The 27294-nt window shown below is 39.9% G+C and overlaps 1 protein-coding gene across 1 annotated transcript in view; it reads right to left on the bottom strand.

Annotated features, from left to right (window-relative positions):
- LOC126095271 (probable E3 ubiquitin-protein ligase HERC1) overlaps positions 1-27294 on the bottom strand; it is an 814023-nt gene that overhangs the window by 425947 nt on the left and 360782 nt on the right. The window contains exons 32-37 of the mRNA XM_049910030.1: positions 24003-24148; positions 23760-23923; positions 15444-15564; positions 10309-10622; positions 8574-8733; positions 634-758 (exon numbers count right to left, since the gene is read on the bottom strand). Of these exons, the coding sequence (XP_049765987.1) occupies positions 634-758; positions 8574-8733; positions 10309-10622; positions 15444-15564; positions 23760-23923; positions 24003-24148 (1030 nt within the window). The remainder of the gene's footprint in view (positions 1-633; positions 759-8573; positions 8734-10308; positions 10623-15443; positions 15565-23759; positions 23924-24002; positions 24149-27294) is intronic.

Here is a 27294-nt window from a genome sequence, read left to right as displayed (position 1 = left end):
GTTGATGCCCATTATCCCCAAACTGAATTACTCATGGAATATCTTTGTCACAGCAAAACAGGAAGAGACCAGTAACTGCTTCGCATCAAAAATTGGATGTTCCATTTTCTTGGCACCCATGATCTGATTACTATCAGAGGCACTAACCTGCAAGCCTCACCTATCCAACAACAGCCAGTACAAGATTTCATGATGTCACAGCCATATGGCACAATAAATTATTGCATTCACTGTGGCAACAGGAGCACTATCTCAACAACACAGTACTAATACAGTTTTACATCATTGCATCAGAAGTACATTTTAAATTTAACCAATCCATTAAATTAGTTATGAATGCTTCGGCATCCTTTCGGTAAATAAGTAAGCATATATAAATAATCTTTTATAATTCTCAAAGTTGCAATAAATACTAAAGCACCAAAAAATTAAGTCAGAGAGATGAAACAGAAATAATATGCAAATGAAATACACAGTCAGAGCAATTACTGCTTCCAGATTTTGAAAAATAGATCAGATAATATTACAACTGATAAGATAGCATTTGCACCCAACTGTCTATGATGAGTTTCTCTAAAGTTTTAGCTCTTCGCAGCTATGCATCATCTTCTTGGCTCATTCTTTTTGCTTTACCTCATGATATTCTTAAGCACTTCTGCAAGATCCTTGTCTTCCGGTAGTACAGCTTCATCTTTAGCATCATTTTTTGTTTCTTCTACCAAACTGTCACACTCTCTTAATTCTTTCTTGTCTGTTTCCTAAAAATAAACCAACAATAGTAAATATGAAATAAAGACTGTTACTTTCGCTGGTTTATATTTAAAAAAACTGTAAAACAAAAGTTATTTAATATGCTATATGTAAAGCGCACCAACTGTATGTAATTTTTTTATTTTGGAAATGCTACTCAAAGGCCTGAATTTAGGGAACGCTGTATAAGTCAGTAATGGAGCTTTTATTAGTGGTGTGTGTGTGTGTGTGTGTGTGTGTGTGTGTGTGTGTGTGTGTGTGTGTGTGTGTGTGGTGTCATCTATTTTTGACAAAGGCTTTGTTGGCCGAAAGCTTCTATCTTTCATAATATTGTTACAACCCCTATTAAATATTCTGTAAGTGTTTCCTGGAGGCAACTTTCCAAAATGATAATCCTAATAAGGTTCTAATGCCATATCCTTCTGTGTACCTGATATGTACAGTAACACCATAAGTCAACCACAAAAAACCAGTTCAGAGTCAATCTTTAACAACTAAGTCATACTGCTAGTTTTTTTACTTCCTTTGTTTAGGCTCGGAAAGAACAAATCCATTACCATTTTCTAGCTTCCATGCTGATGGAAGAAAGTCAGGATGTCAGCAGATAAGGAATTCATGGAAAAAATTTGAAATAAATTATGTACAATGAAATGGGGATATACACATGATTAACAGTTTTACCAGGTTCTTTATGAGGGGATGACACAGATTTTGTATTTAGATTAAGCATGTATCTCTGAAGGTTCTTGCATATGAAGCTTTTTGGCACTCAAATGTATGTCAATTTTATTTCAATAAATAGAAATGAAATGAAAAAGAAGGAAACAAAAATACAATGGAAACTCCAAGTAGGGATATTAACAATATAGGAGAAGACAGATTGCTACTTACCACAAATAAGATGTGTTAGGTTGCATACAGGCACACATAGAGCTTTCAGCCATAGCCTTCATCAGTAAGGACACACACAGACACACACACACACACACACACACACACACACACACACACACACACACACATGACCACCGACTCAGTCGTGAGTGTGTGTGTGTGTGTGTGTGTGTGTGTGTGTCTGTCTGTCTTTCCTGATGAAGGCTGCCGATGAAAGCTTTATGTTAGTTCTTTTAAGTGTACCTGTCTGCAACTTAATGTGTCTTCTTTATGGTAGTAAGTAGCAATCTGTCTTTTCCTACACTGTTGAAATAAAATACATATTTATTCCAGATACATGAAGTGTGCTTTTCACAGTTCTTACTATACCCAAAACAAGTGCCTACGCAAACTGTCAAGATGTAAGATCTGCCATATGCTTCTACTCGCCACCTCCTGCTCCTCTTACGCATAGTTCTGGTTTAGAATTACAAATTATTTAGGAATAAAGGGGATGACTCACCCAAAGGCAAAGGCACTGCATTGTCGATAGATACACAAACAAAAGGAACAGAGCTTGGCTAGGTTTTGGAATGCATTTTCTTTTTCAAGCTTGTAGGAAAAATATGACACACACTCATTCACATGCACATGCCTGTCTCCATGATTGTGTTCAGTCGCACTTGCATGTGAGTGAGTGTGTGTCATGTTTTTCCTATGAGCTTGAAAAAGAAAGTGCATTCCAAAAGTTAACCAAGCTCTGTACCTTCTGTCTGTGTACTTATCGATGAAGCAGCACTTCTGACTTTCGGTGAGTCATCTCCTGTATCCTACATAATTCATATTTCTTACTCTCAGTATCCATTCTTTCTCTTCTCTCCTGTGTTTATGCATAGCCTTCCAGACCGCACATGCTCTAATGTCCGAGCCACACTGTATCAACAACCTTGTCCACAAACAACAGATGACAAATTGCCCACGTGGATTGTCAGCGCACCATCTGATTCGCCAAATTCTTCCCACTAATGATTATAGTCATTCCTACTGATGACATTTCCTCCCTCAACATAGCATATTTTCATATTTTACTTTCCACAAGTGAACCTCAACCTGATCAATCCCCATTTCCCCTGTTCCAATACACACATAGTACCCTAACTCATTCATTCCTTTTCTACCACTTTTTATAAGTTTGTGCAGATCTGTAAATACTTTCACACACTTTAGCAGATTCTTACATATTTGTGTGTACTTCTCAGTATTTGTGCATATTTTTACATATCTGTGTGTGTTTTTGCACATCTTTACATATTTTCATATGCGTTTTCTGTTATTCAGCACCCCTCACAACTAAAACCTTCATTTCCCATTTCTATGTCATCCCCGTTTCCCCTACGCCATTCCTGTCACAATGGACCACTGCTCTATCTTTCTGCACCAGTTCAAAAAAAAAAAAAAAATCCTTTCAATGGTTAAAACCCACTCCTGCATCCTATTACTGAAATGCTGACTAGACCATGGAATCCCCCTGCCCCCAACAGCCTAACCATTAAAATTCCTTTCTTTGGTTGGTTGGTTGGTTGGTTGATTCAGGGGAGGGAACCAAACTGTGAGATCATTGGTCCCATCAGATTATGGAAGGATGTGGAAGGAAGCCAGCCATGCCCTTTCAAAGGAACCACCCCAACATTTGCTTGAGACGATTTAGGGAAATCACAGAAAACCTTAATCAGGATGGCTGGATGCAGATTGGAACCATCATCCTTCCAAATGTGAGTCCAGTGTGCTAACCACTGTGCCACCTTGGTTGGTTTCCTTTCTCTGGATCCCACCCCTCCTCTCACAATGGCCTTCACCTTTTCAGATTCCGACACTCCCTGGATTCACAAACCTGGTACTGCAAAAACAAATCTCCATAGCACTGGCATCTCAGAACCACCACTGCTACCTCTGCAAGATACTGCTACTGTGCAATCACTACTACATACTTCACATATCTGAAATTTAATCCCCTGGTCTCCAGCACCTGGAGGAGTGTTCCAGGCACCACCTCCATAAGTTATCCAACCTGCTGACACCCTATGCCACCTTGGGGCACCACTATCCAATCCATATTCTACCCACATTGCTTCTACTTGTCAACCCCACTCATAGCATGCAGACCCTGTGTAACCTTTTGAACTTGCCACATCCCTCAAAACTCCTTTACTACACTTCACTAAGTTCAGAACCAAAACATTCCCAGAACACTGTTGTTAACCTTCCACCATAATCCTCAGCACTGCAGAAGTTTCAGTCCTATCCAAGGCTTCACCTTTAGCCCTAAACCCAAATTTAACCATGTTGCACTTGCCAAAGACCTACTCCCCTGACAATCCCTCCATTGGAAACACTTCTTTGCCACCAATCACTCCAACCAAAGCTAACCTAATCCCAACACTGAACTCTGCCTCTACCAGTTCATACCATCATCAAACTGTTATACTCCCCCCTCCCACCTAATCACTCCCTGGCAACTTTCCAATAATTTCTTACCTCCAACTTGGCCTCACTGTTCTTCCCCAGGTCTCTTCCTAAAAATACCAACCTTTCAGCAGAAGAAAGGAAAGCCATACATAACCTCAAAATAAATCCTGACTTAATCATCCTGCCTGCAGAGAAAGGTTCCACTAATGTCATTATGAATCACAGTGACTACCTGGCGGAAGGCTAACACCGATTATCTGAGTCCTCAAGACTCCGCCAGAGTGATCCATACCAGAAGTCCATCATAACGCCAAATCTCTGCTTAAAGTTGTAGGCCCATCCCAGAACCTCACCCAGGAATCAATTTCCCTCCACCCCCTATGACACCCAGCACACCCACCTTCTACATTCTCCCTAAACTCTACAAAACCCCAACAATCCTGAACGCTCCATTGTAGCTGGTTATTGTGCTTCCACTAAAAGAATTTCAGCCATCATTGACCAACATCTCCAATCTGCTACCCATAACCTAGCCTCTCATCTTGAAGATATCAATCCCTTCCCTCACTGACTCTCCCCCATCCCCATCCCTTTACCTCCTAGATCCCTCCCTGGATCACTGTTGATGCTACTTCCCTGTACACCAACATTCTTCATGCCTATGGTCTTGTCATAACTGAATAATACCTTTACCAATGCACTTCAGACTCTAAACCAGAACCTCTTTCTTCATATATTTTACTAACTTTATCCTTTCTCACAACTACGCCTCCTTCAAAGTGGAGGTATACAAACCAATCTGTGGCACAGCCATGGGCACCCGCATGACAACCTCTTAACCAGCCTGTTATGGGCCATCTAGTGGAGACCTTCCTAGCCTCCCAAAACATCACACCCCAAGTCTGGTTAAGGTTCACTGATGATATCTTAATGATCTGGACCAGGGCCAAGATTCCCTATCCTCATTCCTTCACAACTTCAACACCTTATCTCCCATTTGCTTCAACTAGTCCTCCTCAACTCAGTGTGCCACTTTCCTGGACATTGACCGCTTGCTCCTCCCTGATGGCTCCATTCACACCTCTGTCCACATTAAGTCCACCAACCACCAATGGTACCTGCGTTTAGACAGCTGTCATTCCTTCCACACCAAAAAATCCCTCCCATACAGTCTGGCCAAGTGAGGAAGGTGTATCTGCAGTGACAAGAGCTTCCTTGCCTAGTATCCTGACGGTCTCGCCAAGGTTTTCCCAGACAGGCACTTTCCCCCAGTCCTAGTCTGCAAAACATATCCCATGCCATATCCCCACACATTCCCAATCCTCCCACCATCCCCAAGAACCAGCCACAAAGAAGTGTCCCCTTTGTCACCCAATACCACCCTGCACTGGAACAACTGAACCCTATCCTTTTGTCAGGTCTTCGATTACCTGTCATCATGCTCTGAAATGATGGACTTCCTACTCGAGAGCCTTCCCATCCCTCATAAAGTGGTGTTCTGTCACCCACCCAACCTCCACAACATCCTAGTTCATGCCTATGCCACTCCCAATCCCAACTCCTTGCCACAGGGTCCACATCCCTGTGCAAGACTCAGGTGCAAGAACTGCCCAATTCACCACCCAGAACCTCGTCAGGGATCGGGCAACTTCTGAAAGCAGTCATGCCATTTACCAAGTCTGCTGCAATCAGTGCACTGTTTTTTATATTTGTATGGCTATCAAACAGCTGCCCAACAGTATGAAAGGCCACAGCCAAACTGTGGCAAGGAGCAAAGTGGATCACATTGTGGCACAAGATGCAACTGAAAATAACATGATTGATTTCAATGGATGCTTTGAAACCCAGGTCATCTGGATGCTCCCCTCAACCACCAGCTTCTCCGAACTGCAAAGATGGTAGTTATCCCTACAATACATTCTACATTCCTGATATTATTCTGGCCTCAACCTACACTAAACTACTATCCCCACGCCCTCCATCCAACCCAACAGTTGCTGTCCCCTCCCCATCTCCATCCCAGCACATCCTCCTTATTCATGTCTCCTCATCCTCACTGTGTGCCAGTCTCTGCCAACTCATCCGCCCATCTTTCCCCTTCCCTGCTCCTCTCCTTTTCAACACCCCTTTCCCCCTCCCTCCGCAAGCCCCTGCCCTACGGCCTCCTGATGCTGCGTCTGGAGGCAGCCTTGTCATGCCTCCACTCTTCTCCCCCCGCCTTCACTCAGCTATTCCTCACCCACTGTCACCCCCTCCAGATTACTGCTTTTGTTCAAAATGACACTTGCGTTCCAGTCCAAGCTGTCACATATGGCAGCCCCATGTGCAAGAGCTGGGCTTACTTGTGCAAATCAATATGTGAAAGTTTTCTTTTCTGAAGAGGGCTCTGGCTGAAAGCTAAACGTGTAACAATCTTTTCATTGTGGCTGTCTGCAACTCAATGTGTCATCTTTACAGTGGTAGCAATATATCTTTTTCCTAATACCCATAAAATATAAAATTGTGAGACAATTGCTGGCAGTACTTACAAACAGATTGTGAAATTATTAGTGCTGTTGATAGAACTGTACAAATTGTCAAGAAACTATGTTGGCTTTTGGAACCATTAGTTTTTGAGGTACCAACATGAGAGGGGGGGAAAGTCATTACAGAATTTGTGCTAATGCAAAACAATATGAGTTTCAATGGCGAATGTTTTGAAAAACTACACTGCCACACAAAAAGACTGAAGCACTTATAAGGGGAGAAGAAACTGAAATTTCAGTGGTTACAAAATTGAGCCAAATTTACAAAGAACTTGGCAGTATGAGCCTACTTATTAACATGATATTGCATCCCTATGGCCTGCGTGTATGCACTGATCTGGTTAAGAAGGATGTCATAAATCCATTCTATCGTTTCCTCAGGCAAGGTGCCCCCCCCCCCCCAACTTTTGTAATTGGTTCTTGTTACCCTGGATACTAGCACTGGGACAGAGGAGACGTCTATTGGGGACAGATAAATCTTGCTGGCCATGAGAATACCTCAGCATCACACATACAGTTCACAGACATATGTGCCACTTGTGGATGAATTTTGTCCTACTGAAAAATTGTTCAGTGATACTGTCATATGAAAGGTAACAAGAGTGGATGCAGGATGTCTGGATATCTGTGACACACCCCTGGCCCATCAGATTTCCCTCAATCACTACCAGCCGTGACCTGAAGTCATACCCATTGGCTCCCCACACCCTGACACTAGAAGTAACACTGATGCGACTCTCCTAAATTTTGGAAGAATGGAACCTCTCCCCAGGTCGTCTTCATACTTGCCAACAACGGTCATTCCGGATAGTGCTGAGCCACGATTTGTCATTGAAAACAACAGAAAGTCATTCATCTGGAGTGCACACTTCCCAGTCACAGCACCACTCCAAATAATGCTATTTGTGTTGTGGTGTTGACAGCAGCTTATGCATGCTGTGCTAATTCTTTAGCCCAGCTCTTGCCAGTCCTGATCACAGGTGTGGATGACATAGAATGTTGCACAGAGTTCATTACTTGTTCTCACATGGGAGGCACAGATGTGAAGTCTCATGATGTCCATGGTGCACAATATGACCACCCTCCCTTACTGTTGCCAGACATGAGCAACGAAAACAATGACGACGAGAATGCCTGGCCTCACTTTCTCATGCAGTCCAACATAAGGCCAATGCCACATCCAAATGCCCCAAAAATCTGAATAGTGCATGATCCAACAACTCAGCTAAATGGAGACCCACAATAAGGCCCTTTTAAAACTGTGCTGATAATAATTTATCACGTAAGTAGCATCTCTGCATCCTTCACAGTGATCACTCAACATCTGATGCTGTTCATGCCCCCTTACATACCTTACCAGGGATGGTAACTTCACTAAACAGAACCAACAGTGACACACTTTTGTGGCCATCCTGCCTTTACAAAGAATTGCAGCTCTAATCATTTCCACGCCCAATTTTTGTTTACATTAACATTTGAATAAGGCTCCTTGTTGCTTCACCTTTTTGATAGGTATTGCATAAAACAATCTGTGATAAAAAGGTTTTACTTTGACTGTTACTATAAATTTTAAAAGCCGGTCCTCACAGTTAGTGATAGTCATTGTTTATGTGTGACCTTTGGATGTTATTGAGTACCTACAATAAGAGTTCAAACCAATTAAATTATTTTCCTTTGCTGTATGATGAGTTCTTTAAATGCACATATCAAATTTTTTTTAAAAAAAAGGGACATCATTTTGCTTCCTTGCGAAAAAGTTTACTGAATGTCCATGACACAAGAAATTATGAGAGTGAGTTACTGTTACCCGTTAAACCTTAGTTACATATTCAGACATTAGGACAAACCAGTTATCAGCGAGAGATCCTATAGCATTGTAAATCTACAAGGACACAACATAATATTTAATTAAGGATTAAAACATGTTCCTAATGCTGTGGTCCTTAGGTAAAGACTTACCTTTTCTGCAGCAACAAGAAAATCAGCATGTGGTACTAGCAACAGTTCTGCATAAATACCATTTCGCAACAGAACAGAAAGGGTTTTTAAGGCTGCTAACTGTAGGAAAGCTATCTGTAGGCATAACTCTTCACATTCCATTAGCTTGGCACTTGCAGCCCTGTGGTCAAATAACAATTAAGACATAAATATCACTCTCTACTTTGAAACTATATGAATTAATGCTTAAACTTCCTAATTCTTATCTTGTCTAAAGATTCAAATATAAGTGGAAGATAACTCCAAGAAAATCTGAAAATGCTGAGAAACTTACGCTTAATAGTCATATACAGAATGGATCTGAGTGTAAATACTAGACTACACGGGATGAAGTTCAAAGGTGGCAAAATTAATCACAATCCATATTATGTGTCAGAAATGTTGTTTCATCTTGATATTCTCACATATTCCTACATCTTTTCCTTTCTATGATAATTTCAATAGTTTCCAATGACTGTACCTACAGTCTCAAAAGCTTAGGGATATTACAGTCATTAATACGTATCTAGCAGTCAAGTACCAATCATTATTGTTGTAAGAAATAACAATTTCCTATTCATCAAGCTGTTGAAAAATACATATTTACAGTTATTATCATTTTCTGCTTTATTATGCCTTGGCCAACTGAATTATCTTGAGAACCCTCCAGAAGACATCTTCAGGAGGAGGGGTGGGAAGGGAGGAGGGGTGGGAATTGCAATTTAAGTTCATGTAGAGAGGGATTTTGTAACAAGGTACTTCAGTATCAAAGCCAAATCATACATGTTTCTTATTTAAACATAGTTGGCCGTTGTCAGCTTTGTCTTATTGTACACTAACACTACCACCACACTGGTGAGGGTCTGGCACACTCGCTCTTCAACACCAGAACTGTGCCCTGTGTGGATGCACAATCAGCAGCAAGCTGCTGTGTACAATAAATGAAAGCCACCTCCACAAGTTTATTCAATAAAAGCAATTAAATCACCATAGAATATCCCAAACAAGTTTTTTAATAACTGTTACATTTCAGCTGTGAAAACTTCCATTTCATGAATACACAACTTTATTTAAAGCCTTCCTCCCCCCCCCCCCTCTTCCAATTGTTTGGCCTGTAAAGCAAATTGCAGAATTTACAAGGATAGGTAGAAGTATATGGTAAATGGTGCGATTAAAGAGAAAAACAAAATTTACAATCATAAAAGTTCATCATCTTTGTGGGTGTAGAATTGTACAATACACATCTATTTCCATTCTATAGCAGTTTAATTTGTTGGAAGAGTAATAAATCAAAGTTAAGTCCTCTTTAATATTTTATATGGCCTAATTCAACATACCACAGGAGAAGGAAAAGGGAAAGCTATGGGAAAAAAGGAAAAACAATTGTGTTCAAATAAATATGAGGTATGTCACTGCAGTAACAGAGTATTAGTTATGATGAAAATGAAGATTTATCATGCAGTAGAGAGCTTTAACAGAGAGAGTGACTCAATCAGTGCTATGAAGATCCTAAATAAAATATATTTATGAAGTTATAGGAATTTAAAAGAAATGACAGACAAGTGAAATGAAGTAACTACATGGATAATAAAATATTAAACATTTAACACAATACACTGATCACTTCATTTTGATATCACACTTACAGAAAAAGTAATATAAAAATGTGGGAATATAAGAGCAGAATGTAGCTTGAAACATTCCAAAATGTACTAACCTTGTTGCAGTCACGTCTTTGTTGTCACTGATAGGATCAGTAGGTTTAGCATTTGATTCTAATGAAAGAAGCTTTTCTGTGCTTCCTCTCCTTGTTACTTCTCCCATAATGCTTGACACCATTTCATTAGTAAGAGATTCAACAGTGCGCATGCGACTCCCAACATCAGTTTCACGGCTACTAGTATGTGGTATGGAGTGTGATGAATGCCGTCGGAGCTTCCGTCCTTGCTGACTACCAGTCAATGAAACATGTTGCTGGATATTAAGAAGCTCCATTTCAGCAGATGTTAGGTCACAGTGTGGAAAATGCAACTATGAGAGAAAAATAGGCAAAGAAGTTACATGTAAGTTGTTAACATCAATATAATACATGTTGGGCTTAAAATTTCACATTTATGAAGATGATGACTACACATACATGCATACACGCAAGCATGTAAACACACACACAAATTCAAATGCAGACATCGAAACACATTATTACTAAAATGTATAGGACAATCCCTACTTAAAACATGATTTCTGTTTTTAAAATGCAATGGTAGGCATTCTACAGTAACTTTCTTTTAGTCTAGATCAGGGCTTCAAAGCAAATGCGCTCTGTGAGCAGACAATGAGTGCAGGCCTGCGAGCAGTGACTACCGCATCCCTCTGTTGTCATATGAAATAGGGTCAGGAGCTGTGTGGAGACTTTTATAAACAAGGGAACTGAACCTGAGGGAAATGCTTGGAAAAACGTAGACTGCATTTATATTCCCTGCAACAATGCCGATCATTTACTTCAAGCTGCAGATCAGTGTGAATTGACCAGTGGAAGCCTTTTGTGTGTGTGAAATCTTATGGGACTTAACTGCTAAGGTCATCAATCCCTAAGCGTACACACTACTTAACTGAAATTACCCTAAGGACAAACACACACCCTCATGCCCAAGGGAGGACTCGAACCTCCGCCAGTACCAGCTGCACAGTCCGTGACTGCAGCGCCTTCGACCGCTCGGCTAATCCTGCGCAGCTGACCAGTGGAAGCCTTTTTGTTTTCCCATTCATCTGCACTATGAATCCTGATTATCCCCCAAAATGACTAGGGCTCCACCTGTAGAAACATAAACTAGCAAATTCCATGACTCATCTAAATTTTCTACATTTTTTTCGACAGTGCTAAGAATGCCACATGAAGCTCTGTGTTTCTGATATCTACACTTTCACACAGCACCAAAGAATAAGCTACCCACTCTTTACAAATATTTTGCAAGCTGGTTCTGAACATCATCTGCTGTAACCTGTGGGGGCTCCACGTTTGTCGTGTTTGACAACACCACCACACAAAACTCTTGTACCTGAAGTGGACATAAATGCTTAACTGCAGCTACCAAGCATTCTTTTATTAAATCACCACCTGTGATAGGGTGCAAGGACTTTGCTAAAAGTAGTGCAAATTTGTAGCTCATCTGAATGGCATACTCATTTTTTCTTCCTCTTCTTCAGCACCTTCAGAGACCTTCCTTTCAAGTTTTAAGACTTCCTGCACACACTTAAGTACTCCACATTTTTCATCTCCATATTCTTTGATGAGGTAAGAGATGTACTGCCTTTGCAAATTGAATTTACTGTATGCACTCAGTCTTATGATATACTAAATAATTTGCATACCCATCTTTTTGTGTAAAAAGATAAGATTCCTCACACTGCAGATTGAAATGCAAAGACAATCTCAGTGTTACACAATGCCAACTGGCATTGCTCCTATTAGATGGCACCACTGTGAAAACATTCCTCACATACTCTGGCCCTGTTTGAGTTCATTTGTCCATGCAAGCTACTTATCATTTGATGCCCTCTCCCCTTTCACTTGTACACTTTCACCCATGTCACGTTTTGCTACTAACTGTGATACACACGAATGCAAATCTTGTGCTTGGGCATCCCTGGCACCACTCTCAGCCTTGCTTCCCAGGCAGCAGCCTCTGTTGTTTGGACTGTAAACCATCCCTGCCTTATTTCACAGTTGTCACTCCTCCCATGTTGTCACAATGAAACAGTGTGTGCACATTTCCATCACTTCCCACCAGACTGCCACTACTCTGTTCACGAGTAAGAGTGTAAGGAGGCAATCAGTGCTCAAGTTCAAAATCAGCCTGGCCTAGGTCATGTCATGACACTGTGACAAACATTGTTCATGAAAATAAAGAATATTTGTGACTGTTAATGTGAGTGAAATGGTTTCACCTTCCTGACAGTCAGCATATGGATGCACTTTCTAAAAACGTACAAGGAAATCCGCACCATCTAACTGCTAGTGTTGCAGACCTAGAAAAGGCAAATTACTGTGGTGAGATGGAGTCAAAATGGAACACTGTTATGAAAAGGCTCAATACTGGTAAACCCACTGTAATGGATAACTGGGTAAATGAGGTAGTCAAGAGGCACAAACATAACTGCATATTTCTTCTCCATCCCCATCTCCTAACAGGTGAATATTTTCTACTGATTATTAAGTGTGAAGTTCTCACCAGGTACACATTACTGTAATTGTGCTAATTCACAGCACCTTTGTATGGATTAGTTCAGACTCTTATGACAGTTATGTGTATTCTAGATTTGGTTGTACTGTATTTGATAAAAATGTAGTTTTGGTCCACATTTATTGGATACCACAGCTTTTTTTTAATCGTGGACCAGTTGGAGGTGTTTTGCTTTTCTCTGGCATGTATACTTAGCTATTCAACCAGTTATGGTATGGACATTTCAATAAGCTTTTGGCGATTGATGCTCCATATAATTCTGACAAAGAAAGACTAATGTAGCAGTTCATAGCATGTCCCTATCATATGTTGTAGATTGTGAAAAGTCGTTTGAACAAAAATATTTGTATCATGTGGAGAAGTATTGCAAGAAGTAAGTAGATGCTGTTCCTCCTCTTATATTATTCAACAGCTCTTTTCATCTAATACTTCAAATCAAGCTTTTCATCTATATCTACATCACACTCTGCAAGCCACCTAATGGTGGTGGCAGAGGGTCCTTCTGATGTCACTAACTAATACCCTCTACCCTGTTCCACTCGTGAATGTCATGTGGGAAGAATGATTATCGGGAAGCCACAGCATGAGCTCTAATTTCTTGAATTTTTTTGTAGTGGTCATTTCCCAAGGTGTATGTGGGGGGAAGTAATACGTTGTCTGACTCTTCCTGGAAAGTGCTCACTCAAAATTTCAATAATAAAAATGCAACTTTCTTGAAATTCCAATAGTAAATATGTAACTTTATACAGACCACTATCACTTGCAGCTACATATACAGGTGTTTTTCTACTTTGATTCTAAATATTTGGGGATTGTCAGTTTCTTGCCACGTGTCTACTGGCAACGTATTACAGAGTTTTGCGTTACAATATAAAACTCCATTCCAAATTCTACACAGGAATACACAGACTATACAGAAATTATTTTTTACTTCTAGTATTACACTTGTGAATTGTACACTCCACCCTAAATGCACTTTCATTACCAAACAAATACCTAACAGCAACAATCTAATACAGGTATAACAAATATGACAATAAAACTACTGTGGATAGTACTGTAAAAGTCATTACAAAGTGAAACTCATGCTGTTGTGCCAGTTTGAATGTGGCAACAAATATCATTATAGAAAATGACCAAGTCAATAAAGCACTGTCATGGTATATTTCAGTTTCTGTTACTTCCATGTGTCCTTTCTCCTTTCAAACTTATGCTTGGTATGAAAACAAAGCACAGTTTCAACAATGGCACTGCGTGAGCAGGCGAGTGCTTGTTGTGCCAACATTGCTCCTTTCCCCCATGGCAGTTTACGTGTTGGGTGAAGTTTACTTCCTCTGCTCCCGCCATATTGTGAAGTTAGTGACCAAGAAAGTTTTGAATATAGTAGGTAAGGGAATATTTTAAAGGATTGGGTAGGTAATCCACATTCATTACACCAAAGAGATACAGAATAATTAGTAAAATGAAAATGTCATTCATTAAGCAAATAATTACTTGTTGTTGTTGTGGTCTTCAGTCCTGAGACTGGTTTGATGCAGCTCTCCATTCTACTCTATCCTGTGCAAGCTTCTTCATCTCCCAGTATCTACACAACCTACATCCTTCTGAATCTGCTTAGTGTATTCATCTCTTGGTCTCCCTCTACGATTTTTACCCTCCACACTGCCCTCCAATGCTAAATTTGTGATCCCTTGATGCCTCAAAACATGTCCTACCAACCGATCCCTTCTTCTAGTCAAGTTGTGCCACAAACTTCTCTTCTCCCCAATCCTATTCAATACCTCCTCATTAGTTACGTGATCTACCCACCTTATCTTCAGCATTCTTCTGTAGCACCACATTTCGAAAGCTTCTATTCTCTTCTTGTCCAAACTAGTTATCGTCCATGTTTCACTTCCATACATGGCTACACTCCATAAAATACTTTCAGAAATGACTTCCTGACACTTAAATCTATACTCGATGTTAACAAATTCCTCTTCTTGAGAAACGCTTTCCTTGCCATTGCCAGTCTACATTTTATATCCTCTCTACTTCGACCATCATCGGTTATTTTACTCCCTAAATAGCAAAACTCCTTTACTACTTTAAGTGTCTCATTTCCTAATCTAATTCCCTCAGCATCACCCGACTTAATTTGACTACATTCCATTATCCTCGTTTTGCTTTTGTTGATGTTCATCTTATATCCTCCTTTCAAGACACTGTCCATCCCGTTCAACTGCTCTTCCAAGTCCTTTGCTGTCTCTGACAGAATTACAATGTCATCGGCGAACCTCAAAGTTTTTACTTCTTCTCCATGAATTTTAATACCTACTCCGAATTTTTCTTTTGTTTCCTTTACTGCTTGCTCAATATACAGATTGAATAACATCGGGGAGAGGCTACAACCCTGTCTTACTCCTTTCCCAACCACTGCTTCCCTTTCATGCCCCTCGACTCTTATAACTGCCATCTGGTTTCTGTACAAACTGTAAATAGCCTTTCGCTCCCTTAGATGTACAGAATTAATATAACTAGGGACAAAAACTAAATTTAAACAAACAACTACTTAGAAGTACAGATACAATTAGCTGGCAGAAATAATATAGCTGAGGACAAAAGTTATTACCTCATCAGTCAGACCACTGAGTCGAGCAATCTCAAAAAATGTTGTAGATGAGATTCCTGTTATTCGATTTGCATTGAATGGTAAAGGTTCACATGGTTCTAGTGCAGTTAGCTGTGCATCACTGAAACCAAAAGAAATTACTTAGTATTACAGAATTTTCCCATAAAATGTAGACTACTGCCTTTGTAAGTTAATGAAGGCACACACAGGATGGTTTACTGCAAATGCAAAACCCAGACAGTGGTCTGTAGTCTTATTAAAACTCAAGAAAGAGAGGCACTAAGAATGGATTAGTTAGTTCACAGGATCCACAAAAACAACAAGATACCATTGGCTCATTAATTACAATCAATACATACATTTGTCTTCTTCTTGGCTAGTATTGGGGTACATAATATAATTCCTGAGCATGTACGCATGAGTTTTCGCAGTAATAAAAAATCTGATCTGTATTTTAATTGAGTTTGTGGTTGAACATATTATATCAGTTTGTTTGGTGCAAGATACTGGCACCACACGGACACAACCTTCTTCTTGAAAAAAGTGGCTGGCACTTGGAAAAATAACTTAACGGTAGACTGAAACTAACAAAAAAAAGGTAAAAAATTGACATATTTATTTAGACACTGTACAGTCAATTTGTGACAGGCTTGCTTAGTTGCTAAAAATCTAGTGTTGCTTTGGAGTGAAACTTGGAACAGTCAGCTTCTCAGATGTACAGAAGCCAGATTTTGAAACTTTTGTGGGAAACAACGTGATCTGTATCTTTTGGTAGTCTCTGTTTTACAAGGAGGTGTGATTCAGCCCAAGTGAATATTATATTCTGGTGGCAGGTCAATGTTAGGTTGTAGAGATAATAGATAGCTCGTTGCTGCAATGGATTTCAATAAGTTTCTTAAAGTGGAAATACAGTGGTCAGGTTGGTTGTCTCCCAGAGTGCAAGCATATAGCAATATAATTCAAACCAGTCACATAGGTGTTGTGATTAGTTAATCATGTATAATTAGTAGCAGAGTAAAGGAACTTGATTCTGGTGTGCTGATTATAAATGTCTCTTAAATGTAATGCAACAAAATCACATCCTTGGCACACCACCAGGCCTACATGGGCAATAGCAGCGGACATTCTTTTGACTTTCAGAAAGCTACATTTGTCAATGCTGCCTCAACTGCAGACACTGCAAAGATCTTTGTCACATCAACTGTAAGCAGAACAGCTGGGCACAAATCAGGTTTGGGTGACTGATCATCAAGAAGGCATGATTTTGTGGTTCTGGTGGCTTAGTGACGAAGGATTCTGGAACTTTGTGTGGCATGTGCAAGAAGAATTGAAGTTTTGTAGACCCACTGATAACCTCAAGTTTTTTTAAGGTAGAAAATCAGAGAGGAACACAGAAGCAGTGGTAAGCAACAGATACAGATATTCAGCGAGAGGAGATTAGTCGAAAGAAACTATATATCTCGATGTCAGGAGGAAAATAAGAGGAAAAGAGAAGAGGGACAAAAATGAAGCATGATTAGAAATAAGTATGAATAAATGCAATGTACCATACAGTTCATTGTCAAGGTCAGAGACACACACTTAATCAAAAATGGGAAAAACATAATAAACCTTCACAACTTTCCACAGTGCATGAGCTTTCATGATCCACAGTGTAGGATAGATGAAGCTTAGGACACTTAATAACAACACTTGTTAAATTTCTGCAAGTGAAACAAGCCTTGTTAATCAAGATAACGATTTTGAAATGGCATACCCTTGGTTATCACAAATATTTGGCCATTTCTTCCTAATAGGCAGCAGTTTCTGAGGTGTGGTTGGGGTCAGGCCTGAGAGCTCAGGTGTTTCCCTGCTTCTTTTTTCTGGATACTCTAACATTACTTTCCACTTATTAAATATTACAAAAATCATTATTTGACTTTATCAAGATATTTGTCTGTACATTGCAGGTGATTAAATTGGAACAGCAAGCCAATGTGTATCTCCAAGAGTCCAAATTTCATTGTATGGTAGTTAGCAACAATAATTAATTTTAAATATTTATCTTTAAATGTTGAATAAATGGGTCTAGGGATTAGAGACATTAATTAATAACATAAAAAATCCAGGACAGAATAATTACAGTATTATGGAAAAGACATATTGCTACTCACAATATAGAAAAGACATGGAGCTGCAGACAAGCACAACAAAAAGACTGCAACACATTTGAGCTTTCAGTCACAAGGACTTCTTCTAAGTTGAAAACACAAACACACATTCACACAAGAACAACTTGCACACACATTAACATTGTCTCTGGTTTCAAAGGCCAGACTGCGTGAAGCAACTGGGCCTGATGGGAAACTAGTCTGTGGCTGGTGGGAATAAGGACGACACTGGGACAGGGAGAGCAAGGGAGGGGTGCTGTCCGGTGATTTAGCGGGGAGGGAGAGGGGCTGAAAAAAATAGAGCAGGGGGGGGGGGGGGGAGAGACTAGTGGGTGTGTGGAGGTGGAGGGTGGAGTGGGAGCAGGGAAGGGGATAGGTAGGTGAAGGACAGCAAAAGCTGGGGTCCAGATGGGTTATAAGAATGTAGGATATCTTGTAGGAAATGTTCCCACCTGTGCAATTCGGAAAAGCTAGTGTTGGTAGGAAGGATTCAGATGGTGCAGGCTATCAAACAGTCATTAAAGTGAAGCAGGTTGTGTTAGACAGCACGTTCAGCAGCTGGGTGATCCAGTTGTCTGTTGGTCAGTTTGTCAGTGGCTATTCATTCGGACAGACAGTTTCTTGGTTGTGATTTTCATGTAGAAAGGATCACAATGGTTGCAACTTAGTTCATACATCACATGACTGCTTTCACAGGTCTTTGATGGGGTAGGATTCTTGTGACCGGACTGGACTAGGTAATGGTGGGAGAACATTTGGGAGACATCTTGCACCTAGGTCTGTTGCAGGAATGAGAGCCATGAGACAAGCGGTTGGGAGCAGGGGTGAAGTAGGGATGGCCAGAGGTACTTTGATGGTTTGGTGGGTGGTGGAATACCACTGTGGGAGGGGTGGGAAGGATAGTGGATAGAATATTCCTCATTTCAGACCATGATAAGACCTAGTCTAAACCCTGGCATAGAATGTGATTCAGTTGCTCCAGTCTTAGGTGGTACTGAGTCATAGGGACAGTGCTCCTTTAGGCCACATGGTGGAAATAAAGGGAGGTGGTAAGTGCCTGGAGTGATAAGGCATGGGAGATCTGTTTCTGTGCAATGTTGGGAGAGTATTTAGGGCTGTGAAGATATCAGTAAGATCCTTTGTATATTTGGAGAGGTACTGCTCAACACTATAGATGCAATGGCTACAGATGGATAGGCTGTATGGAAGGAACTTCTTGGGGTATAGAATAGGTGGCAGCTGTTGAAGTGGAGATATTGTTGGTCATTGGTACTAACGTAGCAATCACTGAGGTGGGGGTCAACATCAAGGGAGGTGGCTTGCCAGGTTGAGGAGGACCAGGTAAAGCAAATGAGGCAGACAGTGTTGAGGTTCTGGAGGAATGTAGAAAGGGTGCCCTCACACTCAAACAAGATCATGAAGATGTCATCAATGAATTTGAAGCAAGTGAAAGGTTTGGGATTCTGGGCGATTAGTAATGATCCCTCTAGATCACCCTGAACAGGCTGGCACAGGTTAGTGTCAAAGACTATGCCATCTGGATACTTTCTGCCAACATCACCTTTTTGTTTGTGGACCAAGTCATCTGCAAGTAGGAAACAGAACTCAAAAACCAAAACAAGTGGGAACCTGTACAACTTGGAAGACCTAAAAATTCCATCCAAATTTCTTTCCAAACTTTTGCAGATGACCCAGCAACACTAGTAGATAACAAGACAACAGCAATTAAACAGAAAGGAACTCTCAAGGAACACAATGAAAGAGTTGGCCTCCAAACAGCCTTCCAAAAAACCAAGTACATCTGCTCAAAACATCCTAATCAAAAACTTATCACAAAATATGGACAAAACTAGAGGTCCTTACTTCAAGTATTTAGACGAACTCCTTGAATTGAAGGGGAGGGAAAATTAGCACAGAAAATTCATATCCAAAAAGTTAGGTGAGCCTATGATAAAATCTTTAACCTCTACAGCAAAAAATGTACATTTACAAAAACAAAAATCTGGCATTATGATACAGTAATGTAGAATGAAGTCTTATGTGCTTGTGAAATGCTTATATTCCACAGAGAAGATGACCTGGAAGATGCCCTAAAAGAAGAACGCAAAACTCTAAGAAAGATATTCAGTCCAAAAAGGACAGGAGATGGATACAGCTCAGGTGATTTAAATCAAATAAAAACATTTTAAAATAGCATGCAGCTAGCCTCGCTTCTGCATTTCTGGGGTTCCCACAGCTGTCCCAGCCTGTAACTGATGTAATGGGTTTGCTGGTTCCCATCTTTGCAGGTAAGTGAGGCCTAAATGTCCCTATAGTCATACAAAATTTAACAAATGTAGAGAAATTGTCTGCATGGAGTGACAAAGTGTTGTCAGGAGTCGCCAACCTTACGCTGCAAGCATATGCGCAAACTTATGTAAATTACGCAGAAAGGCTCACAAATACCAAGCCATTTGAGATTTTTGAAAAGAGCTAGTGGATATATAAGGAGATAAGCAAAGAGTTAGCTACTATAGGGACCAATGTTCCACCCTATCCCAAAATTACAGAGAGGGTTTAGAGCACTTTGCTGTAAGAATAAGAGCTGTGTAATGTCATTCATATGTACAAGGGGAAAATAACTAAGGAAATAAAGTGCAAGACAGTGAAGGAGAAGCTCACTGTGTAGATGCATCTGTTCACAGGATTCACCAACGGGTAAGCACTGAGGTGAAGTGTGCTTCGATGAGCATGCTAAGGGAGGCCTTGCATCTCACTTATCTATGTAATGGGTCTCAGGAATTCATCAAATCTTCCTCCAGGGTAAATCCCACTAATCTGTATTCACTGGCAAAGTGCACTGCAGTCATTGCAAACACCCAGGTCACATGGCTTTGGCACCAGAATGTGCCGACTTGTAGAAAGACCAGGTAGGAGACAGCAAACTATCAGTCTTACCCCATCTCTCAGACAACCAAATACACTATGGATGTACTCAAAGGAATGCAAATACAGGAAATGGGTACAGGAGCAGTTCTGCCACTCTCCCCCCCCCCCCCCCCCAATCTACCCTTCCTCAAAGTGAATGCAGTAAGAGAGGTAGGACACTTGATCAGGTGGTGCAAACATAACTTTGCAAGGTAAAACCAACAGTAGACATTCTACCTATATCATTGATACAGGCACACCAGAAGGTGTTTTGTTTGTTAAACTTACTCACAGTCGAGAATTAAAACCACCACATTATAGACTGAGTGGATTAGTAAAAAAGGTAATTTACCCGATAGGTTTACAGGATGTGGAGCTGGAAACGGATGGAAACTACTGTCACAAACTGTAAATTTGTAAACTCACACAGGATTGTTTTCTTTAACTAAAAACTATTATTCTGTACTTATAAATTGCTTACTTTTGTGACTTTCAAGCAATAGTCTTTTATACTGTGCTTCTTTATTCATTTGACATTGATTTATTGTTACGAGTCATTTTTACCATATTTCAAGGTAGTTTGTCCAAACTAAATTAAATTTCTAGGTAGGTTATCCGAACTTAATTCACTTTCTTTTGCAATCACATAAATTTGGGTGTAGGTTACCGGCCTGCAGGTGTTTACTATAAATGCTTTGTTATTTGTTTCAAACTGCATCAATATCATGAGAAGCATCATGTTCTGCAGTTGTCACTTCATACTTTTGTTACTTTCATTTATTTAATTTTATACCTCATTCTCATTGATGCTCATAAAAAATTTAACCAAGTAGCTGACTTGGTGGCTTCTGCACATTAATATGTTTTCAGCTTTTTAACTTTTATTTGGTCAATTAAATAGTTACTACGGTACTTGATATAATCGGTGGTGGTATCAAACTGAAAATAAATTTAAGTTACACTGTTTCCATCCTCCATGATTACATGACAGGAATGCCTTTCAATGATACACAGTCCCTATTTTGTTACAAATCACATTGGATCTGTTACCTCCTCTAATAATGCTAGAAATCAATAATGCACTTCCTTTAGTAACTTAATAAAAGACCTGTAAACATTTATTGATTATTTTTACATTATATCCTAATCCTTGTCCTATGAGTGTTTCAGTTGCTTGTACTCCTCAAACCTGTCTCTGAAGCCAGTTTCGGCTAACTTTGTAATGTCGCTGCCATCACAATCCTGTGTCGACAACTACAGTCACCTCATACTGAAATAACAATTATACTCACATTCCAAGATTTGAATTGTTAAACAAAAATTAAAACTTATCACACACTAGGTATAGGGCCCCACTGTGATTGCAGAGTTCACCTGTGATGAACTTTTTCAGAGAGAGGGGAGGAGATGAACAAAATGCCACTATGCTCCAAACATAATCCTTACTATCGAAATTTTACAAAGAGGCCACCTTTTTTGTCCACTGCCTTTCAGCTGATGTGACAGCAACCAACTGGTTCATGCCAGTATAGGCCCAATTGTTATCAGCAAAGAAGCTTGCCAGTAAAATCACATTACAGGATCGCTTTATTTGTGAGATTGGGGCCTCTCACAGCTGCGACTGAAAAATATCTCTCTCTTCTGTTCCAAGCCACCAGCTACAACAGTTGCTGAATAGCTTAGTTCCTTTATCTTTGAATTTTCCTTTTTCCTGTGAGATGGGTCTGGGGCTGCTGGAGTTATCCCCTCAGACCTCCTGGCAATCCTTACCATGTGACCCAAAAGGGTAAATAAACCAATATGGATTCTTTTTCTAAACTTCAGTACCATATATTAATTACAAGCCCACACAGCTTTCCAAACTTGACTACACCCTGTGGGGATGTACAATTGATCCAATGGCAACAGGTTACATGGCAGATTTAAGGACTGCCACAGACATCTCAGCCTCACTTCTCTCAGCTCACTGATTTGTACTAAATGCTCTTCAGTGGACTAATTTACATGGACCTAATGGTAACTGGCTATTTTCCGGACACTGTTTTGGACTTCATCATTCCCTGCCATCAACATTTGGCTTGGAAAGGATATAATTTGGTGCTATTTCTATTCTTCCTGTGAGGTTTCACAAGAAACTAGTTTGTGGTCAAGAGCTTCTCATTTGGACAAACTTAGTGCTTTCCAGCACAGAAGTTTGATTTTTTTAGTAAAGCTCCACAGTATTTTAATGGACAAGAGGAATCCATCTCCACAAATTCTTTGTCCCTTGTTAGTTCAAGAAGAGTCAAGATCTATTATGTTCTGTGATTTATGTGTACCTGGTGTTCAATAAAACCTATGTTGTTCAACAACCAGTCTTACAACAGCTTTCTCACTACTGCAGCTCTAAGCACAATGACCAACTCAGTGAGTTCGTATAACAACTGCTACTTGCCTTTTCAGTACTTCTTATGCTATCTGAAATGGAGGTTGATTTCTGGTTAGCTCTCAGATAAGACTATAGTCATATAACACTTTCACTCAAACACAATAAAAAAATGTAAGCCCCATATCTACATCTACAACAAAAGAAACAATGGAAAATCCAGGATGGAATATAACAATACCAGAGAAGGAAAGTTGCTACTCACCATATAGTGGAGATGCTGAGTCAAGATAGGCACAACAAAAAGATTCACACAATTATAGCTTTCGGCCATTAAGGCCTTTGTCAGCAGTAGACACACACACACACACACACACACACACACACACACACACGCAAACGCAACTTGCACACACGTCTACAGTCTCAGAGAGCTGGCCATGTGTGTGTGTGTGTGTGTGTGTGTGTGTGTGTGTGTGTGTGTGTGTGTCTACTGCTGACAAAGGCCTTCATGGCCGAAAGCTATAATTGTGTGAAGCCTTTTGTTGTGCCTATCATGACTCAGCATCTCCACTATATGGTGAGTAGCAAAACAATGGTTCAAATGGCTCTGAGCACTATGCGATTTAACTTCTGAGGTCATCAGTCACCTAGAACTTAGAACTAATTAAACCTAACTAACCTAAGGACATCACACACATCCATGCCCGAGGCAGGATTCGAACCTGCGACCGTAGCGGTCGCTCGGCTCCAGACTGTAGCGCCTAGAACCGCACGGCCACTCCGGCCGGCGGTGAGTAGCAACTTTCCTTTTCTACAACAAATGAGTATTACTGAAAACACAGTTTTCAAAATCTTTTTTCTAACTCTCAGATTGAAAAAGGGGGAAAATACCTTATACTGCCCTCAGAATCTTCCCATTGAACCTTCACTGATGCAAGTCCTTTCTTCAAGGTTCCTAGAATGATGGCTCGTCTGCCAGTTGGTTTGTGAATGCACTGTCCACCCACTCGCAATCCACTGTCCACACCACCAATCACAGCCATTGCTGGCCAAACCTGAAATAACATTTTCAAACTCCTGAATAGAAATATCACAAAGTAATACACATGTGCTGAAGCTCTGGACAGCACTCACTTCCTTGCATAACTGTTCTAGGTTTATTTTCTTGATCCAATCGTCAGTTTTCACATTTTGTTGTTGATCGACACCAGTGTCCACCTCTGATGGTGTTTCTTCTTTCGACTTTTCTGCTTCTTTGAGTTTATCATCTTCTTTGTCATCTGCAAAATTTAAAAAGCAACTTCTAATGACAGGAATAATATTACTTTTAATTTTTTATTTTTATACAATTCAAATCCAAATGCAAGACATTCCTGTGTGAAGAGTGTAACAATGACAATAATGATGCTTCTGTCATTATTTGGTTTTGACTTACAAGCAAGCAGCTTTAGAGGAATAGAATGAAGGGAGACAGTCAATACAATGTTCAAGGACACTGTCAATGAAATCAGAGGAAAATAGCACTCAACCGAACGTTTCATGTGCAACACAAAAAATCTAAGGAAACAATTATAACAACAAATTTGAGCAATAAAATAAAAATAAATGCCTAAAGAAAGGGAAGCACCTGGAAGTAGAGGAGGAAAAGGAATGAAACTTCCTGGTTTGAAAGAATATGTGGTGTTATTTTAGTGATTACAAAATTGAATCACATTTACAAAGAACTTGGCAGTATGAGCCCACTTATCAATATTATGTTACAACCCTCCTGGACACGCACCGATTTCATTGAGAATGGTATCATAAAGTGATTGTGTTCTCTCCTGAGGCATGCTGGTCCACAACTGTTGTAACTGTCCGCGATATCCTAGATAATGGCACTGGGATGGAATTGACATCTGAGCTGGTCCTGCACATAATCTGTCAGTGACAGATCTGGGTATCTTGCTGGACACAGGTGTAGCACAACATCACACAGACAGTTCATAAAGACATGTGTGGATGAGCATTGTCCTGTTGGAAAATGACACCATGATACTGTCACATGAGATGCAACACATGAAGATGTAGGATATCCATGACAAATTGTTGTGCTATCAGAGTTACAGAGTTACATGGAGGCATTCCTCCAGATGTTTGTAGTGTGAATTGCAGTGGGGGGCTTTGGATTATCCTGCTGGAATATACCATTTGGTATCCCCTTCTCTGTTGGTCCATTACAGCCAGGGAATATTGGCTGGTACATAAGATCTACAAGCTTATATGAGTTGGTGTCTAAGAATCTTAGCATGAATGTAATTTTTCAACCTTATTGTAATACACTGATTGTTTACCTGAAGCTTATTATGCGTCACCTACATATGAGCTTGTAGATCTTTTTTTCTACAACTCTCTGTATCCGCTTTATAGTGATATACTCCCGCGGTAAGCAGCACATGTTTATTAGTGACCATGTTTTTAGTTTATTGGTATCTTATACGGTACTTTAATACTTAGGACAATGAAGCATTTAATGCTTCCTTATAATGCAAACTAGTGTTACCTATTGTCTGCTACCACCTTTTAGCCAGTTGGTTTTTAGACCCTAACTGACACATTCCTCAACTCACTTGTGGGAATTCAGAATGTCTTGACTACACCTGATGAGTATGATTATGACCTGGTTAGTTTATCAGCGTGTCTGTGTTGTCCTTACTTCCCCATACAGTTTATGGAGGATGTTATAATGATCTCACTAGAGACGAGTTTTGGTGTTCATGGAGATAGATGATGATACTCGCTTTATGGGCTTCAACTTTGACAATATGGTGGTCTTCACACACTCTTTTACCTATTATTTTTTTCCATACCCACATTCCCTATAGTGACACAACTTGCCGTGTCTTAGTATTTAGATGGTCTGGCATCTATAGATACGTCATGTATGTATGAAGTTGTCAGCTGTGAACTTAGAGGACTCGCCTTGTTTAAGTAGGATTTGACTTTCTTGTTGATTTGTTTCACTGTGGTAATGCCGACCTGTTAAGTGATATAAAGGAAACCTATCATATCTTTTATTCCAATTTACTGTAGAATCTAGGCCACAAGATAGTTGTGAATATTGTTAGCGTTTGCTATGCATGCTATTTTCTAGTAATATGTTGACTGGCATTGGTTTCGCGATCAGTTATTTCTGATGCTGTGACAACTACTACTTGTCTTACCATCTGTGATATTGCCTAGGCTGTAAATATGCATACTATTGTATTTCATAGCTTACTGTGTGACATTTTACTTTAAATGAAGGTTGGTACTCATATGTACTAGGCAGTTCCTCATATAAAAGAATTTTATAGGATTTTATTACTGTAACAAAAAATAAATAAATAAATAAGTAACAACAACAACAACAACAACAACAACAATAATAATAATAATAATAATAATAATATGACAAGTTTTGTTTTTATGGAGCTCTTGATTATACACTGCCTAGTGCAGATCTTTTTAATAAATTTACCAGTTCCCTTGTAAATCTGTGATGTTAAATAGTTTTATGACTAACAAATATGTACACATGCTTTATTCTAATGTGCTGGATATACACAGAGGTTTGGTTTACTGCTACTAAAAAATACAGTATACACACAGGTTTTAGTCTGTTGTGCTGGATGTACACAAAGATTTGATTTAACGCAAATGCTTTCAACATCTTTAAACTTAAGTGGTATTGTGATTATCTGTCACTTCTTGTAAGCTTGATTTGTATACCCTTATATTACTACATGTCTACTCTGTTATTATGCAGGGGCATCAAGATGGCAAAATGAGTTGCTGAAACTGGTTGCTTTCAAAATAAAATATCTTAATGTGTACAAGCTATTGGTAAAGTTTATTGAACTGAAAAAAAATTTGGTACCCTGGTCATGAAGGATATGTAAACCGGGTTTACAACTCATACCACATACTGGTGAGAATTCAGCCACTCTTCCACAATCACCAAATCAGTTCTGTTGTCATATTCAATAGCTCCCCCATGATTCCAGGAGTTGGGAGAGGCAGGGGTCTCAAGAATAGCTGCTTCTTGTGACCTTTCACCAGACCATCAAAACACGTGCTGGTATCAGTCCGACCTCAAAAGTACAACTGATCACTGAACACCACAGAATATCTACATCTACATACATACTCCACAATCCACCATACAGTACGTGGCGGAGGGTACCTCATACCACAACTAGCATCTTCTCTGCCTGTTCCACTCCCAAACAGAACGAGGGAAAAATGACTGCCTATATGCCTCTGTATGAGCCCTAATCTCTCTATCTTATCTTTGTGGTCTTTCCACGAAATGTAAGTTGGCGGAAAATTGTAATGTACTGTACTGCACTGCACTGTAGTCAGCCTCAAATGCTGGTTCTCTAAATTTCCTCAGTAGCGATTCACG

The sequence above is a fragment of the Schistocerca cancellata genome, chromosome 8, assembly GCF_023864275.1.
Source record: "Schistocerca cancellata isolate TAMUIC-IGC-003103 chromosome 8, iqSchCanc2.1, whole genome shotgun sequence".
NCBI classification, from domain to species: Eukaryota; Metazoa; Arthropoda; class Insecta; order Orthoptera; family Acrididae; genus Schistocerca; species Schistocerca cancellata.
The sequence above is the reverse complement of the archived record's forward strand: the minus strand, read 5'-3'. Positions and strand labels throughout refer to the sequence as shown.